Source organism: Carex rostrata, chromosome 6 (genome assembly GCF_964058835.1).
Source record: "Carex rostrata chromosome 6, lpCarRost1.2, whole genome shotgun sequence".
Lineage (NCBI taxonomy): Eukaryota > Viridiplantae > Streptophyta > Magnoliopsida > Poales > Cyperaceae > Carex > Carex rostrata.
In genome coordinates this window covers 8,101,116-8,120,418 of record NC_135923.1, presented here as the reverse complement: position 1 = coordinate 8,120,418, position 19,303 = coordinate 8,101,116, and the positions used below count along the sequence as shown (strand labels likewise).

Genomic DNA, 19,303 nt, shown 5'->3' with positions numbered 1-19,303 from the left:
TTACATAACATTTATAATTTAATTATAACACGTATAATTAATTATAACCATCTTACTATTGATCATAACCAATTTATAATCAATCACAATAAGATTCTCCGATTAACTCCTATATGGTGTGACCCAATAGGATCTGTGTTATGTTGGTAAATAGAGTTAAAACTGTTTTAACTTCTATAATCATGGGTGGCATCTGGCAACACATCATGACCATCCAATTACACAGATGATGCTGTACAGTACAATATCACGATCCAGTAAACAATTTATTTGTGTCTGTTCTTCTGTCTCATAGCTATCAGATTAGTTTCAAGGTAGATGTGTGTCATCCTTGCTAACTGAATCTTTTCTTGATCTTGAGCAGATTATCAAATATAATTACTCTTGTAATTATACCGCTAGCAGATAATCTTACTTTATCAAGGGGCCCAGTGATGCCATAGCTCGTATAGAGATACGAGGGACAAATAGTATTCTTGGTAAACTATCACTTCCTCAGCTAAGCTATACATATGGAAAAGCTACCGTTATGACTGCTTTTTACGGACAGCGGTAGATAACAATCACACATACATATTTCTCAGTGGGAACGATAAATACCTCATACTGTAGAACGTGACACTGAATGAAAACATAAATGACACAAACACAATTCTATTTAATGTTTCATTCGGGGTCTGTCAAATACCATGTTCCTAGAACATGTATCTATGTGATTAAAATGACATCTCGTGTCAAGTGGTTTGTAAAACTTAACCATCTTTTAATCCACATACTAACCTTATCGCGGTAATTAGTGTTCCTGCTAATTACCTTGGTCAGTGACTTTTTAAGAGTATATATTATCTATATTATGGAGTTTCACAATTTCAGTCATGAACTCGAAATGATCCATAAATTCAATAATACTCAAGGCAACAAAATGATATTAATCATCCAATTCATGAACAAAGCTTTATGATAAATTATCGTATTATTGACTTCTAGATTATTATATCGAGATTGATGTGTCAGATGATGATTCCGGGTTGTATGCTATTGACCTTTTAGATCCTTGGGTTAGTCTCTAAAAGAAATTTGTTCCAGAAATTATAATAGATTATCACATATGATATTTAATGATGGCTAAATTTGGAAAAGTACATTCATTTAAACTTTGGTACTCATCATGTTCTATAATATCTTGGTCAATATTGCTGTTATTTTTTACGAGATCTTTTTCTCTTTTACAGATTCAGACTCAAGTAGTTCCTTAGGAAATGGATCAGATGCCAAAGCCTCAACACTACATGAAAACAAGGTACATTTTTTTATTGTATTCTGCATGAAAACAAGGTACCTTTTGTCAGAATCTAGTACCTAATTTCTTGATCAATTGATATCAAACTTAAAAAGTTAATGTTTGAATAGTTCAATGGTTGATTATAAAGTGGCTTGAGAAGCATAAATTATATCAGCAATGCAGGTATTATATTTAATTGAGGTAGTATTTTTTACCCATGAGAAATTTGTGTGATTTTACAACAGTGACTCTATACCAGTTGTCTCAATTTTGGATTTTTGTCTCAATATTCATTCAGTTGTGCTATAAAATCCAACTGAATTATATTGAGTCTAACATGCCCTTCTAATGTTCAATAATTAGGTTTCATGTCCTTAATTTGTTTGAATTTGATTTAGTTTTCTTTTATCTGTGCAATTATTATGTAACAAAAAAGCCCAAGAAACATTGCTCATAATGGTAAAGTCTCCATCTTTTCAAGGTACAATTTCAGAGAAACAAAATTATCTCATAATAACGGCATTTTTTAATTTTTTGTGATCCAGGGTACAAGATTATAAGCACATGGCAACACTCTATATTGTTTTTGCTTGTGATAGCTCGTTGACCTAATACAAGGTAAAGTGTAAAATTCTTTATCCGATTATAGCTGCTGCAGTTGACCTTTCTCTAAAAGAATCCCTGAATTTTCATATTAATAAATTCAGGGGCACAAATATCTCACAAATTATACTTTTTGGGCCTAACTGTTAAAGAATATCCCTACATGTTGTTCCTTTAGAGTTTTTTTCTCTAGAGTTGCTCCATGCAATAAGAAAAGATATCAGGTTACACATAAATTTTACTACCAATGTAACAATTGCATAATTACATAATATGCCTGTAAATCTTAATGTAAAAAATCAATAGACCTGGATCAGTTTGTCTAAAAGAATGAAGGTAAGGATTTGTGCAAAGCTGCTTAGTCATACAAATTTTGTACACAACATGATTTTTCATTATCAAAAGAAATGAATAATTTCAAATTTGCCAAATTTTCTTCTTTTCCCAAATTTGGAAATTTGTTGGATTTTTTTATTTTTAAAATCAGTTCATATTACCATCTCATCTCCTATAAGTGAATTTTGAATGAGCTGAGTGCTTCATTTGCTCTTTTATTGGTTTCATCATAAAAATGTTAAATCCTTTTGCTCTCTCTCTTTTTCAGAGTCTACTTGATTCTACAATGAGAAGGTTCACAGACCAGAGGTGGCAGTAGAGCTACAGATGCTTCTATTAAATGATGCATTTTGATGAACTTTTTGCAAGAGTATTTTTACAAAATCAACTCCATGAGATGCTGAAACTACAGCATGATGCTCTAGATTTATATTTATACTTTTTTGTTAGCATTGATATATATGGAGATATTTTTGTGAAAGGAGGGGTAAGTTGTTAAATTTCAAGGGTACTTGTTAGCATTAATATATGTGTTTTTGTGCTTCTTAAATTTTTGTTTTACTTTTCGGTTAAAAGTGGTGTCTTTTGTTCATTTTTAGATGAACATTAAGACAATTGGTATGTCTCATTTTTTACTAATATATAATTATGCAATCAATCTTTAAATTAATCACATTTAAAAAAAATAGTTCGAACAAATTTTCAATCCACACAGCAACGCGTGGCCGAGCACTTACTAGTTTTGCAATAATGTTTAAACAAGAGTTAGTTCCGTGCTTATGGAGTTATGGTGCTTTTTACGGATGCAAGATCAATACGAGAGATTTTATTCTCAAAGATGCTAAAGTGTACAGAAAATCTTTAATAAATAAACTAGTAATCGTGCCCGTGCACAGCAACGGGAGCAAATTATGTAGTAGAAAACATTAAGTTTCTTAATAATGAGGAAAGATAATTTAAATCAAATTTGTAGAGAAAAATAGTTAAATACTATATTTATCTATAATATAACACATGTGAACTCTAGTGTAGTGGTAAGAATTTTGGCACTAACAGAACCCAACTGGGTTCGAATCCCGCCTTTAGCAAAAAAAAAAAAGACTTTCAGCAGAAAAAAAGAAAAAGGGTGCGCGGTGCACAGGCTCGGTCCGCAGGTGCCGTGCGTGGTTCAAAGGCGCGGTCCACGGGTGTAGCGCGTGGTCTACGGGCACTGGGATCATATGCGGCGCGACCAATGCATACTTAAGTGTTGAAGCTTATAATTTGAAAAATTCATCTATGTGCGATCTGAAAATTCAACGGCTGAGCATCATTCCGAAAAAAAAAAGAGTAAATCAGAATTCTTGCAGAATCTAGACATTAAGTTTCTTAATAAGGGGGAGAGAAAAAAATTGAGCATGAGTGTTCCCTCAAAAGAAGTTGCACGTAAATGCACATTCTTTCCTGTATAAATCTCTGCATGTGTTTGAATAGCAAGTATTGCTGGCTTTATCATTTGTGGTCGATTTGGTTGTGAATGTTTTCTAAACTTAGAAATTTAAGACGTTCGAGTAAATTGGACACAGCATCCTTGAGATGGACCAGTTATTGCACAAAATTTAATTTATACTACAATACGGAAAGCAAAAATTAACTCGGTGAACATTTTATTTCCAAACGGATCCAACTTTTGATGATCCAATGCAAACTTATTCTCCAGTCTCCACTACTAAACTATCAAAGCGTTCGAAAGTGAAGTCCCGCCAAAATATAAAAATATGACCACAATATCAAACCATCTTGATAGGCTAAATGCTTCCTAAGAGGAAATACAAGATAGTACAACATAAAGTACACATTTACACATTCTCGGTTTTTTTTAGCACAGAAATTATCCTCGGATAAATAAAAAATTAAATAAAGTATAAAATAAAAATAATAAAACTAAAGTATAAACAACTACCCCCTCAGGCCCTCACCCTTGCAATTGTCTAACAAATAACTAATAAATTAGCTGTCAGAGCCCACAAGAAGTCTCCTCTCAGCAGCTAGACTTGCTGCAACAGCCGGTGGTAAATGACGCAAGCTCTCAGTTTGGTGTTGTTCTCCTTCTACAGTTTCATCTGGTACTTTCACAGGAAAAAGGGACTCCACATCTCTCAATGTCAGAACAGGCTCATCTTTCAGGTTCTTAGTTTTTCGATTCAAGGTCGAACAATCGCCTCTGCCCCTATTCAGCTTATAAATGCTCTCTTCTATTGTGCTCTTTACCTAACAAAGAATAAGCAAAAGTAAAAAAGGATTAATGAATAGTGAAAATATAGCCATAACATCTGCGAGATTTACCCTTCATATGCAAATCTTGACCCAAGCAAAACCAATCTGGCCCCAAATCCAGCCTAACCCAACTTTCTCTGCGAAGTCAATGACCGAACTGGGACTAATCCCAGAAGAATAAACCACAATCGGTTCTGACATGAACCAGTGAAACCTGTGGCCTGCCAAATCTGAAACCTGATTGACTGACACATGAAAAAGAGCCTACTCAAACATTAAGTCAAATCATCAAAACTTCAAAATGATTTGTCAGTATCATATCAAAGGGACCCAAAGCTTGAAATTGACCAACTTCACTCGAGCAGATCAAGCAGAATGACCCAACAAGACAGAAGGTGACCAAAGTAGAAATAAACCAACCTGACAACCTAAGCCCCGAGTGACACAAACTCAAAAAGAACCTGACCCTTTACATGATTAAAGACCTGGAATTGGCCTGAACACCAAATGACTTGAACCAGTTTGACCAATCCTTGTTGTTTGTCACCTTTAGCTACAGGAACCAGACACAACTTGTCAATAATCATTGGCATAAACAATGAAGTCAACAACCTACAGGAACAGACCAAGCAGTCGATTGCCTTTGCAACAGGCAACCATAAAACGAAGAATGAACCTTTAACTATAATTGTCCATTTGACATACCATAAAACGATGAATGAACGTCCTTTGCTCCTGCCCAACCCGGTGGACCCGGCTTATAGCCTGTGCCTCTGCACCAGGGTTTAGTAATGGCTCGATGAGAACAACATGTTGTGCTTCCAATAAATTAAGCCCATTCGCTCCATGCTGAATTAGCATCAGGAGGACTTGTACTGGCCTTACATTTGTCGATTTGCGTTTCAACTTTTCCCCTTGACCAACACCTTGATGTCCTTTGAATTTTGCAATTGCTACTTGTGCTTTTCTGCGGTAAGGTCATAAGGACAATTTTATCATAAGATTCCTTAAGAAGTACATAAAAAAGAAAATAAAAAATTAATAATTAAAAAAAATGTTATGGCTCCTTTCTACATCTAACACCAGTCCTTATCAAGAAAAAAACAGCTCATGTTTCAAAAATACCCTGTGGTCTTAAATAAAGTACATATATTATTTATCTATTTATCATAAATACATGCAAGTTAATTATCTGAAAAAAGAAACAAAGGATTAAACCTTCCGCCTTTCATCCGTACATAATGGACACTATTCATGAGCAAAGCATGCTCCAGTACATCAAGCACATCATTCCAACTGGAGAAAACCAGCACCCTTGCATCTTCATCAGCTGAGGTCAGCCACAGTATTCTCCTCATGACCGCCTCAATCTTTATAAGAATTAAATACCCATTATCATTGCAAATCCAAGAAGCAGCAAAATATGAGACCAGATGAAAAGGAATAGAACCTTAGTTCCATAGGAGCCTCTGACCCCAACTGAATTCTCTTGGTCCATGTCAGCTTGGTGAGACCCTGCCTTATCTGAATCACTACCAACAATAGGTTTCTCAGCAACATATGCTATATCATTAAAATCTGTGCGTTGCCGGCATGTGGGGCACATTATCCACTTTCTATCTGACCTGTTGAAACAAGGAGCAGCTTGTTCTGACATTTGGAGACAACCTGTGTAAAACAATGCATATCTATTATATAAAAACAAGATATCTCATAAAAGGACAACAAGAAAATGGTATGCACTAACTCACACTTGCAACACAAGAAATGGCCGCATTGAAACACCATTTTGCGGTCAGTAAACTTCTCACGACAAATGGGGCATGGCTCTTCAGTAGTTTCAGCCCTTGTTCCTTCCTTAACAGGGGTGGAGGGTTCTAGATCAGCCAAATCTTCAGTGCCAGAGGTCAATGAGGGTTTCCCTGGCTGTGTTTTCTGGTTACACCGCACCAAACCCTATTGGAAGTCAAACAAAATCATTGCAAACGTAAATTCTAGAGCGCATCATATCAACTTATATCATAACTTTATATACTATACAAAAAAAACTATTCCACTATCCTTTTAGTGCTGAAAGACTCTTTAGGAATTTAAAGTTTACTGAAATGTAAAAGATATCATCAAGAACTCCCTTGGATTCAGTAAGAAAGAGGTTCGGATTTTATCTAAATCCATTCCTTGTAAAGATAAAAAAAAAAGGGATTTTTGTCCCAAACAATTATCAAGCAAGAAGAAAAGGAAAAAAAAATGAAACAAAGTTATCAAACAAAAACAATAAACAACCTTCAAGTAACGGAGTTGTCCCTTAATGCGATGTAGAGCGGGTAAAGCCAAGAACTTGTCACTTGAAAACTGCATATTCAGTTGAACCAACTCCTCTCTGGCAAGAATATTAACTTCACTTGGTTCATCTTCACTTTCTTTCAAACGGAGCCTTGAGGTAGACATTTTAATTTCATCATGGGCCCGCAAAAACTGAGCCTGAGCAATTGATAGCATTCTTGCTTGGCTAAATTCCTTCCTCAACATCTGGAGGAGAGCCATAATGGTTAGTATTGGTTAAACTTTCAAATACATGAATAAAATAAACAGCGTACCTCAAAAAGATGTAACTGCATTTTAGCACTTGCAGCCTGTTGTCTGCCTAATGCTGTTTTTGAATGTGTCTTAATGACTCTTAGTATGGTCTCAACTGCAGATGGATGTCTATAAACCTGTTGAGATTACAATAATAAAAAAGTTAAGAAGATATAACACCACATAAAAAGCCACACATACTTTTAAACAGATCTACCCACCAAACAAAGGAACTTATTTTTTAAAAGTCTTTTTAAGTATAAACACTTTGATAGTTGTCAAAATTGTAGAATTTATCTCGCACCATCTAAATTAAGAGGATGCAACTAGCAAATGTGTCCTTGAAATGTTAGGATGCATCCTTAAATCAGAATCAGCATTGTAAAAACACCATACACACTCAGCTGTTGTGTCCTCTTAAATTCCGACTCTGCATATAGTCTATTCGTCATTTTCAGTCGGGGGTAACAGAAGTTAAATATTTTAACCTATCAAAAATTATCTCAAATGAGCCTATTCAAGACCATAGCCAACGGTAATAAACAGGTCTGTTCTTTCTTTTCCTTTGCACTTTGTTTTATCTGAGGTCCATGTTTACATTAAAATAGCAGAGGCTTCAAGAATCAGCCTCAGCCAAACCATTACAGAGACTCACGCACACAAAGAGACCTGTATATTTTCTCTTGCATATCTCTGGTTATTATTCACACCATCAGGCTCAGATTCATCTGAGGTTTTCTTATTTCGAAAGAAGTGATTCAGCTCCTCTCTCCTCTTTTGCATATCTACCACCTCCTCAGCAGATGCAATGACGCTGTCACTATGCGACTTCTTTACCAAAAATAACCCTGCCTCATACTCCTAAAAGTAATATCAAAGAAAAATTAATCCAGTCACTAGGAAGAAAGATAATAAGAAAATTAAAACAAAACTAACCCGAAATAGTCCATCCATTTCACATTGGATGCACAAGGAACCATTGCCGTCATAACAATTAGGGCAGTATCTCTGCCGCTCGATTTCCTCATCTTTTGGGTCTCCAACAATTTGGTCGACCTCGAAAAGTCGATCCATCACTCTTTGACGAGACTTATGAAGAGAGTCAATTGCAGTTTGGATTATGTACTTTAAGCCGCCAATAGTTTTTATTCTAGATAAAGGGCAAAAAAAAATCACTTGGCTATGTCCAACAGTAGAAATTTCAATAAAGATCAGAGAACAAAAAGTTCAGGGATTATATTCTGATATTCATATGCCTGATATATGAACAAGACATCTGGGGTAACTGCTTATGATAGTGTGAGGAGACCAGCCAACCTACAACCCAACCCCCCCCCCCCCAACACAAAAAAAAAATCTCAACAATATCAATTATGCTGATGCAAAACCAGAACAGCATTTATGCCCCTAAATGAATATGAAAATCATATTTACCTTCATTGTTCTTTTATGGTTATCACAGAAAGAGAAAAGACTAACCAATTCAAAACCAATATTGCATTTATATAAAGAGCTCAATGAAAAATGAGTTTTAAATGATACCTGCTATAATCAGATGTATGCTGTATAAAGTATAGATATACCATTACATATTGAGGTTTTGTATCATCTACTGCAAACAAGAAACAACCAACCCTAAAATCGGAACCCCAAAAGAAAAATAATGTCCAGTGACTCCTTCCCCTGGCAATACATCAGAGAGCCAATGTCCGGCAGAAAGTTTTTTGTTTTCCATGTTATTTGAGCTGATTCCCCATCAAATTCCAATTCCCGTGGAAAAGAGATTTTTTCCCTGGCTGAATTATTTTCCCCTAGTGTCTCACTCTCTTAAAATCACTCTTACTAATATTCCTGGAGAAGGGTATTAGGGGGGGGGCATAAAATGAAGGAAATGTTGTAATAGTATTTTTAGGTACAAACCTGCATGAATCAAAATACAAGTGCATGTCTATCCCCTATTAATCACCGCTATCTCTACACAATCAGGAAAAAAGAGGGACAATTTGGACATTTTCAATGTTCTAGACAGGTTCAAGAGACATTTCTCATGTTGCGAAAGAAAAAAACAGCTTGATTTATTAAAGGGTGTGCAGGAAACAACTAAAAAAAAAAGATGTGGATAATTCAAGTTCTTGCCTAGAAGATGCTCTAGCAGAGCCTAAGCCGTTTGTACTCCTGGTGACATTTTGATCGATTTTTCTGATTAGTTCCTCCATAGAATCCTTGTTTTTCTCTATGCAATCAAGTGCGTGAAGCCACCAATTTGCATTTTGATTGTTTAGCTCCTTTGAGATTTTAGATACCTGCGTACCAATACTAATCCAATATACAACACGACAAAAAAAAAAAAAAAAACAGTACGAAGATATGGTTTAAAAAGTGGCTACCTGCTCGAATGAAGTTCTGAACTCTAACTGTGTCAACGAAAGCTTGACACCAAATGTGGAAAGATGCTTTTCTATAATCATCTCACAAGTCCTTTTCATGCATTCATGAGAATAACATTCAGTTGGCGAGTGACCTTTCACATCAGATCCCAAGCACTTTGCCACAGCATCATCATCATTAGCTTCTTGTGATGTACCACTTTCTTCCATCCTAATATTGTAGGTTTTATTCTCATCTTTTTTCCTGCGCTTTACATTATGTCGGTCAAAGTTGCCACCATTAATCTCCTTCCTTTTTCCATTGACTACATCATCACAATTTTGCTTCTCCATCAGAGGGCATTTGGGTAAATATTCAGGAGAGTTCCTAAGCAACTCAGCGAGGTTATGGTTTATGTGAAGATTCAATAGGGGATCAACACCAAAATCCCCATGATGTTCATCTGCTAAAGTCAATGCTTCTTTATACAATGAAATAGCAAGAGAGTTGTCGCCTTCAATAATGGCTATTCCAGCTAGACCATTCAGAGCCACAACAACTTTTCTCAGCTCCTCTTCCCCTTCAATTTTGGCCTTACCAATAAGTACCTTCATAAAAAAAAATCCAATTGAGTTCAAGTGTCCAAGAATAAGTGAAACAAAACTAAATACACTAGCTTGTACACCCAAAACCCTCCATGCAAAAAAAGTGAAAAGAAACATTTTGGCAAACATTATCAAATAGTACACAATGTTTGTAACTAGCAACACAACTTTTCTCACATTACAACAATTTCCAATACTTGGCTTAGTTTGCAACTAAAATCTAATTACAAAACATGCTGAACTTACTTTTTGTTGCATTTTAATTTCAGTTTCACTATTGGCAATATTGTTAATAATTGATTAAAAACTTAGTTTCCATCACACCTATTAAAAGTTTGGTGTTTTCTGCAAATCATCCAAAGACCTTGTAAGTGTTGAATCCAAATATTCAAATATGTTATATCTACAAAAGGGTAAATTAAAAAAATAAATAAAATATAAAAGAAAACATCATGCTCACATTTAGTATCTCTTCCATGGACAAAGGAGATCTCTGTAAAGAGCACAAACCAGAGCTCCCAACTTGAGGATGGCAGCATGCCTGACGAAGTTTCAAAAGTGGGCCCAGAAGCCTTGCAATCTCATTATGTGTCAAATAAACATCACCTACCTTAGCACTTCCACTTGATTCTTTTCTGCTCTCCTTCAAACTTCTGATAATATCATGTGCATGAACAAGACAGGTCGAGTGTTGCTTCTGATAGAAGTGTTCTTCAACTGGAGAGAAGGTAAGCCACGTCACCAACTCCTCCTGAGGTGGCAGTTGCAGCTCGTCTGACACGTGGGCCTTGGATGAACGCCACATGATTTGTTTAAAGAACTGGTGTGTGAAGTTCATAGCAGCTTTATCCTTTCTCTTTTGTTCATTTATGGGAAATAAAAAACAAAAACAATACAATTAAGTGTTAGACAAATGATATGAAACCAATGAGGTAATAAATCAATGGATGTACCTCATAAGGATCTCTGATGACATCAACCCACCACCGGTACACATCAAAAGGGTCAACTTGGAGGAAACGTAAGAGCCCAAAAAGGTCATCGAACCGGCGCTGAATTGGGGTTCCTGTAATGCACCACTTGTGCTGTGCATGAAGCCTCATTGCCATCTCGGTCACAGAAGAATTGCTAGATTCAACCATTTGCGCCTCATCCAAACAAAGCCTCCACCAATGAATCCTTGTCAGAAGAGTAGGCAACACAGGGTATCTGCTCAAAAATAAAAAAAGGCAAAAGGAGGAACGAAATGAAATGAAAAGAAAAGAAAAGATGAGTTCACAATAAGAACTTAGGAACAAGAAGCAAAATTAGTATGCTTACTTCTTCTGGAATCTCAGAAAGTGACGGTCTCCATCATGCCTGTCAAAATCATGCGATAAATCTTCTTTCAGCACATCATATGTAGTTAAGACAATATCAGCAGCAGCTAGTTCAGCTGTGTCAACTTTTGGTGCCAAAGAGTCCAAGTTCCTTGCACCTTCATATATGCAAACCTTCAAGGATCCAGCCCTCGTATGCCTAAAGATATAATCATTGAACTTTAGCAAGATTTGAGTCATAGATCACTATATCAACTGTACTAGAACTAATGTAACGAATACTTGAGGACCGTCAAGTGCATTACCGAATAATTTCAGAGTGCCACTGTGCCAAAATAGTAGCAGGGCAGACAACAATAGTGGCGTGAGTATAAATCTTGGTTTCTGTTGCTTCCATAATTTCAGAGCATAAAGAACATATAAATCTTTCTTCATTCTCCACTATCTCCACTTTTGTTTTCTTTCTCCCCCTTTTTGGCTTAGCAGATCCTTTCTCCAAATCTCCTCCTGGTCCATCTTTCTTAGATGTTGAATTATTTTTCTTGCCTTTTGGAGTATAGCCTACACATTTTGCATGCTGCCATGCATCACAGAGGTCACACTGGACCCATAAACCCTTGTACTTGGAACTCACACTTGCAGCCCCACATACACATGCAACACGTTCTATTTTCGGCCTCTTTATATTTATCTCATCTGCCACTTTCTCTGAAGAAAAGCAGTCAGGAGCAGGAGGCTTGGGATTTGCAAATATGCAAGCTAACAACTCGACAGTTTTCCCCAATCCCATTTCATCTGAAATTTGGTAATTCACGTAAAGATAGATAAAAGATATACAAGTATTCATCATTTATGAGGATAGTCCGAATAAAAATATACCGGCTAGGATACCGCCAGAGACATGTTGTGACGGTGGTTCATCATTCCATGATATGTTCCCACTACAGTAAAAAAAAGAAAAAAACCTTAAATAACAACAAGCAAACAAAATGATGGTAAATTGTATAAAGTAAAAAAGGAATTTGATATTTTTTGCATATCAAAGATTACAAACATCTTACTTGAATGGATTGTAGAACATTCTCGCATCTATGTTGATAAAATCTATTGGCACAGAATAGGGAGTTGATAAGTTATTTTGCAACTTATACCCCTTCTCACGTCGAACCATCCAATAAGCAGCACGGCGCTGATATGGCCGAAGATCAGGAATCAGGTCAACAAGGTTGCTCTCTAACATTGGTTCCTCTCTTGAAAAAAAATAAAATAAAATAACAGCTAACTTTACTAAAAGATTCAAAACATTTTTTTTTATACATTATGGTTTGCACGCTACACCAACAAATCCTTGTTGGGTGCTCCCTGATAATGTACTATTTTTCTGTACCAACTGCACAATAGCTCGTATGACAATTGGTGCTGAGCCTGTAAGCCAAGAGAACACAAAAAATAAAATGTTGGAACTGGATCGAACCAGCATCAAACCGATACAGCTCCCAACAGGTGAATTCGGATCCCCTAAAGTAATCCAAATTTTGAGTTTGGAACCGGACCGTTTGATCCATTTTGGCACAAATAAAGGGTCCCATGCATTCCACCTTGGGCCGGATTGGCCCAAATTCTGATTGGACGGTCTGGAACTAAACTCAAAATTTGGGTTACTTTAGGGGATCCGGACCCCCCAACAGGTACTAGTACATACTGAAGACAATTACCAAGTTGGTGCTAAAGCTTAATTATAATCAAAGACACAACTGGTAGAAATTAGCACAAGAGTTCCTCACTGAGAAACCCTATGCACCTACCTAGAAGGCTTTATGGCCTCACAAAAACCAGCAATGTCAAACTGAGCATCACTCCTCGCATCGCAACTAGAATCTTCATCCAACTCTATTTCTTCTCTTTTCAACCCATATAGTTTCTCCGAAGTCAACACTTCCGGTCGCAACCATGACACAACATTCACCATGCTCTTCCGCCATGGCTGTCTAGCTGTCTCTAATAGAGATTGACACGCTTCAAAGGCACTTCTCAAAATCTCAACTCTAACCCTAAATGATGGCACCTCGGTTGAATTCGCATCGAGTTCAAGCAACAGCCTTAAAGTCAAATATTTAAAGTTGATCAAGTGGGCCAGGGAGGAAACGCTCTCATCTGGCCCATCAAAGGTGCCAGCGAACAGCACTACACGGTTTTTAGTGCACTCTGGCGAATGTATGAGGTACTGTAAGGAAATATTTTCGGTTGGTACAACAGGCCAGTGGCCTAAACAAAAGCTTCCTTCTTTAGTGCCATCCAATTGAACTCTAAGGGAAAATTGGGAGTTTCTGAAGCTATTATTCAATGAATTATAATTGATTGCCTCATCAGAAAATCTCACATTGTTTAGAATTATTTCAGCCACATCAAAATGCTCATCAGACCCCCAATTTGACCCATCGACTTCTACAAAAACTGGCTCATTCGGAACCTCGTGATTCTTGTTGTTATTCTCATTTCCTCTCTCCTCTTCGGCACCATGACTACTATTTGAAGAACCTGGAGTATATAATGCACTGGTACCTGACCGAATTGGGCGGGATTTTTTTCTACCCATAATTTGCTTAAATTAATACTTGCTTGAATTTCTGCTTGATTGTGCCGCTGAAAGAAGCACATAATTGGAGAACATGGACTACTCAGTTAAATTACCAAAAGTATATGTCAAAGAGTTTACTTAGACACGTGCCCCCATCCGAGTCAATAAACTGCAGTGCCAGTGATGGTGCCCCAATTTTCATATAGGAAGCCTGCACCTGAAGTCCTGAAGTATCTCGACACACCGAATTCTGGATAAAATTGAGAAAAACAACTGAATTCAGGCGCTGCGGCAAAAATTCAAATACCAGAAGACAAGAAATTAAGAGAACAATCTTAAGATTATAAATGAAATTGAAGTACTCCCAATGTGTACCTGAAGTTGTGGCAGTGAATTCTCGACTTCACCAGAGAGACAGAGGAGATCGTCCGTACGCCGGGAAGAGGTTTTAGGAGGACCCTAGGGTGTATATCCCCTCCAGTTAATAAGTACGGGAGAGTTCCCTTCTTAGTGGGATATTGGCCACGTCATTCGACATGGTAAAACGGCGCTCCAATCCAATACAAAGACTGCGGCCATTATTTGGACTGGAGATATTAAAAAGCGCGGTAATTCTATGCCACGAGCGAGGGTATTGTAGTCTTCCTGTAGAAGTACGACACGTGGATGTAAAGCGTTTCTACAATCTAAGAAAAGGGTTTTGAGTTTTTACCGAAATAATCTGAAAAATATTGGTTTTGTACACGACATGTTAGCGAATCATTAATAGATAAATTTTGGTCAGATCTGGACAGTACAGATGATTTAAATCGAGTCTAATTTTTATCATGGTAAATGAATTTCCTAATTAAGGATGAGGATTTATAAATAACTAATTAATTTGATAATTTTAATAATCACTAAAATTAACTTATATTTTTAAATTTTTAAAAAATATATAATTTAATACAAATTTCACTATTCATCAATAAAATTGTTTGAGTATTAAAAAAATAAAAAAAAAGTTTGTACAGTTTTGGGATTTATTTATTTATTTAGAAATAAATAAAGATGAGGGATCAAGTTACAACAAGTTATCACAATCATTTTTTACATTTTTAAAGTTCAAATCATCGATCCAAACCTTTAGATGTGATCTCTACAATAAAATGTGCTTGGAGACCAAATTTTACTTTTTTTGGATTTTTTTTTTACTATTTATTAAGATGAGTAAATTCAATGGTCTGAATTTGACTAGTTTTTGTACCCATCTTAATAAATAGTAAAAAAATTCCAAAAAATGTAAAATTTGATCTCCAAACACATTTTATTATAGAGATCACATCTAACAGTTTGGATCGATGATTTGGACTTTGAAAATGTAGAAAATAGTTGTGGTAATTTGTTGTAACTCAAAAATTGTTGTAATTTGATCTCTCCTCATAAATAAATAGATTTAAACGAAATAAGCATTTAGGGTGTTAAGATTTAAAAAAAAAAACAGTTCGCAGTGTCTCGATGGAAGGTGGACATATGTCATGAATCTTAAATCTAAACTCTCTATCTTTCATCAAGTGCCTCGGTGGAGCTGTTTTTCAAAATTCCAACACCCAAAATGCTTATTTCATTTAAATTCATTTGTTTATTTCTAAATAAATAAAAATATCCAAATTTAGTAGTGATCCATAAATAATATTTGATGGGACATCAAAATTATATTTAAATTGCATGGCAATTGATGAATAATTAATCTACAAGAAAGAAAAAAAAAATATGACAATAATTTTTAATTTTTTTCAGGGTTCTAAATAGCGCTCTATAGAGTTTTCGGATAATAAAAGCTGTGGCGCTATTAGCGCTATAGTGCGCTATTGCGCGCTATCCTGCGCTATAGCGGCACTATTTGAGAATAGCGCTGTTTTTTCAGCTGGCACACTATGACGCGATAAACGCTATTTAAACCTTTGACTATTTTTACATTTTTTAAGAAAGCTGTCGAGATTATTAAAATAAGCTATCGTCAACAAATCTCCACCCTTTAAATAAACGAGAGTACTTGTAGTGTGAGATATAATTTGCATCATCTGATCTATATTTAATCATCGGATCTCATGAAAATAACGAAAATAATCCGTTGAAATCCATACAACTGAGAGAAAGCCAATTATAAACACCACCTTCGTAATCACCAAAAATGATTCATATGATGTCTATGCCAAAACATTATTTTTTTTTTAAAATAAAAACTAATTTTAATTATTTTTACAGAACAATCACAATTAGAACAAAAATTTATTTCTCCTGGTGTAGTTTAAAAAAAAAAAAAAACAAATTAATGGTGCTTATTATGTTAAAATAATTAAAATTAGTTATATTTAAAAAAAACCCAAAACACGGTAAAAAATTCTAATATTATTTGCAGTGTTCTAAATAGCGCGCTATAGCACGCTATAGCGTTTTTGGAGACCAAACGCTATGCTATGGCATTAAAACACGCTATTTGCGCTACAGACGCTATAGCGGTAATAGCGGTCCGCTATAGCGTATAGCGTGTAGCACAAATAGCGCGCACTATGCAACATTTGCTGCTTTTTTTTTTCAATTTATATGAGCTTTAAAATAAATAAATGGTGAAGATATTGTTTAATTTTGATGAATATTACATTATATCAAATTCAAGTCCGCTATAATAATTTTTTCATTTTGCTCTTGGTTTTTTTTTAACTGATGATAAATCAAATAAATAATTGCTAAATTATGAAAATTTTAGAGACTAACAAGAATTTCTTCAAGGATCATCTGTTTATTTTACTAGAAGTATGATTTTTTTTTCTTTTCAATTTCTAGGTTATTTTGAAATTTAAATAGAAAAAAAGATAAATTATGTTATGATGTTGAAGATATTTTAAATAGAAAAAGATCGATAGTTTATGATATTACTATAGATATTTTGAGTCGCAATTTGGACTTTGTATTGGTTCAATATGAATATTATAATTTTTTAATCAATTTGATATTATTTATTGTTCTATGAGACTAAATAATGTTGATATTTAGTACAAATATATAATATAATTTTTATAAAAATAAAAAAATGATATTTGGAATAGCTTTCGCTATAGCGTCGCTATTCGCTATAGCTTTTTTTGGAGGCTCCCCGCTATGACGCGATAAACGCTATTTAGAACCTTGATTATTTGTATTATGTTTATTTTATTTGCTGGTACTTCTTAGTTTTTTTAAATTTCGACAAACTGCACTAATACATAATATTTATTTCACATTACTTGTAATGAAAACTTGGAAAATTGTTATTAATTTAGTAAAAATATAAATATTTTGATATATTATTCTCACTATAAAATAACAATTTATACAATACATATAATGTGTCCAGATTAGGAACCTCAGACCTTATTAAATCTCAATCCTTTATAATCTACTTATAGTATGAATCTCGGATGAATCTGTACCGTATGTGTACAGTGAATTCTAAGGGACTGATATTAACACTAATATTTTTTCTATTAACATAACATCTCTAAATAGTAAATATCTTAATCGTGTGAACAAATTTGCCCTCCTTAAATTTCTCTCCAGGAATGACTATCTTATTCTTCATTTACATAATTATTAGATCTTATATTCTCTAATTTTGTTTTTCTCAAAAATATGAGAAAAAATAATCTCGCAGAAGAATTCGGACTAAAAAGTTAAAAATACAAGGTTCCACTTCTGAATTGTTTTGAATAAATTTAACAAGTATCATCTAGAACAATTCGGACAACAAGATATATTTCTTTATATAATAAATGAAGAACAGTGCAACTTTTATAAATTATTTTTGTTAATTTTTCTTTCAGTTATATTATTTATAAACAGTATATGTATTAAAATTTTGAAGACACTTAATTTAATTTACGATAAAACATACATCATATTTCATATATAGATAAAGTAAATTATGCTTATAAGATAATCATTGTTAAGTGATCCATCGTCTTAAACAAAAAGAAAAAAAAATGTTTTAAAATTAATCATTATTATAAGATTTCCTTGACAATTAGGGTTTGACACAGCCGCCAGTGCACCACACCTCAAATCTTCTTCCTTTCTCTCTCTATTCAACTCGATTCTTTCTTGTACTCTTTATTTTTGATACAACATCTCTCCTCTCCCTCGGTTCTACTTTCTCGAGTGGAGAAGAGAATGAGAGAGAGGAGAGAAACTAGAGCCAAGCGGGGTCGATCGGAGCCAAAAGTGCGGTATCGTTGGAGCTCGGAGTGTAGAGTTCATATATCTATAAGAACGCGACGGTGAGTAGATTTGGTTGTTACCGGAGCACAGCAGTGGTTACCGGTTGTGAAGCGAGATAGTGTTAGGGTGATCAACATCTTGATTGGAGCACGACGGTGAATAGATCCGGTCGTTGTCGGAGCATGGCGGAGGTCGAAGAAGCGGATCCGATCGTGGAGTGAGATGACGATTAAAGTATTACGATGATCACGATTGGAGCACGGCGGTAAGTAGATCCGGTTGCCGTTGGAGCACGACGGTGGTCGAAGAAGCGGATCCGGTCATGGATCGAGATGAGGATTAGAATACTAAATTAGATTTTATGAGAATAAAAAAGTAAATTTAGGTATTACGGTCATTTGACTCATTGTAAATATATTTTTTATCAATGAAATTGTTAGTTGATATTTAGAGCCACTAACTTTAAAAAAAAAGATTATTCATTAATTGAACAGATGAAAAAACTATTAAGTGAAAATTCACAAAAATCAAGTGTTGAACGAATACAATAAAAAAAGATTATTGAAAGGTTGTCCCCACAATAAAAATATCGGAAAAATATATATTTTGTTAGCATAAAAAGCTGTAGTACTAAATATCATCACCCTGAATTCTACGGTCCTCCAGTCCTCCTATACAGGTGGGTCCGTTTTCCAGCCGCACCCTTCTCTAAACCGTTCTTTCCTCTCTCATCTCTTCGGAAATAGCGCCCTCTTCTCCGAGTGTGTATCCCCCGGTACCTTAGGTGTAATTTATAAAAAACGGACGGCCCAGATTATCCCAGTCGGGCAAAACTCAATTGGTGCTTAGGAAGAGTTCAAATCTGCTTTAATTCCGGAAGGAATTACACGATCCTGAAATTTTAATATTAATCGTCAATTTTTTTTTTACACAGAACTCAAAAACATTATAAAAAAAGTAAGTTTTCATACACAAATTTCGAAAAAGACTAATCTTGGAATTACAGAGTCCTGGAATTCCCGAGAATTATCGCTTACGAAAAGTTGAAAACCAGAGGGGTCCGTTTCAAGATTCGTGCTAGGTTAAATGAACAATGCAGATTTAAATATTGCACCTCAGGTACCGGGGATTCCGAATTCCTCTT

General features: G+C 35.1%; 1 protein-coding gene and 1 long non-coding RNA gene across 2 annotated transcripts; one reads left to right on the top strand and one right to left on the bottom strand.

Annotated features, from left to right (window-relative positions):
- The first annotated feature begins 993 nt into the window (after positions 1-993).
- LOC144555881 (uncharacterized) lies at positions 994-2,767 on the top strand. The gene is made up of 4 exons (XR_013512146.1): positions 994-1,058; positions 1,233-1,300; positions 1,828-1,900; positions 2,490-2,767. It is a non-coding gene; the product is annotated as an uncharacterized LOC144555881 (long non-coding RNA).
- A 1,253-nt stretch (positions 2,768-4,020) lies between these two features.
- LOC144555380 (RING-finger, DEAD-like helicase, PHD and SNF2 domain-containing protein) lies at positions 4,021-14,406 on the bottom strand. The gene is made up of 19 exons (XM_078303684.1): positions 14,299-14,406; positions 13,151-14,173; positions 12,407-12,595; positions 12,225-12,286; positions 11,651-12,140; positions 11,347-11,544; positions 10,980-11,235; positions 10,487-10,882; positions 9,442-10,029; positions 9,191-9,357; positions 7,991-8,204; positions 7,724-7,915; positions 7,075-7,191; positions 6,761-7,006; positions 6,229-6,433; positions 5,928-6,145; positions 5,696-5,847; positions 5,183-5,444; positions 4,021-4,471 (listed from the first exon to the last, which is right to left on the bottom strand). The coding sequence occupies exons 2-19, from the start codon at positions 13,939-13,941 to the stop codon at positions 4,211-4,213; spliced, it is 5,004 nt and encodes a 1,667-aa protein (XP_078159810.1). The 5' UTR covers positions 13,942-14,173; positions 14,299-14,406; the 3' UTR covers positions 4,021-4,210.
- Positions 14,407-19,303: the final 4,897 nt, after the last annotated feature.

Bases quoted from the DNA above. Each gene is read 5' to 3' on its own strand.
- LOC144555380 (XM_078303684.1), bottom strand. From the start codon at position 13,941: ATGGGTAGAAAAAAATCCCGCCCAATTCGGTCAGGTACCAGTGCATTA. The intron at 12,141-12,224 runs GTATATTTTTAT...ACCAAATTTCAG, and splicing joins CTCTGGCGGTATCCTAGCCG to ATGAAATGGGATTGGGGAAA. The intron at 10,030-10,486 runs GTGAGCATGATG...TTTTTTATGAAG, and splicing joins CCATGGAAGAGATACTAAAT to GTACTTATTGGTAAGGCCAA.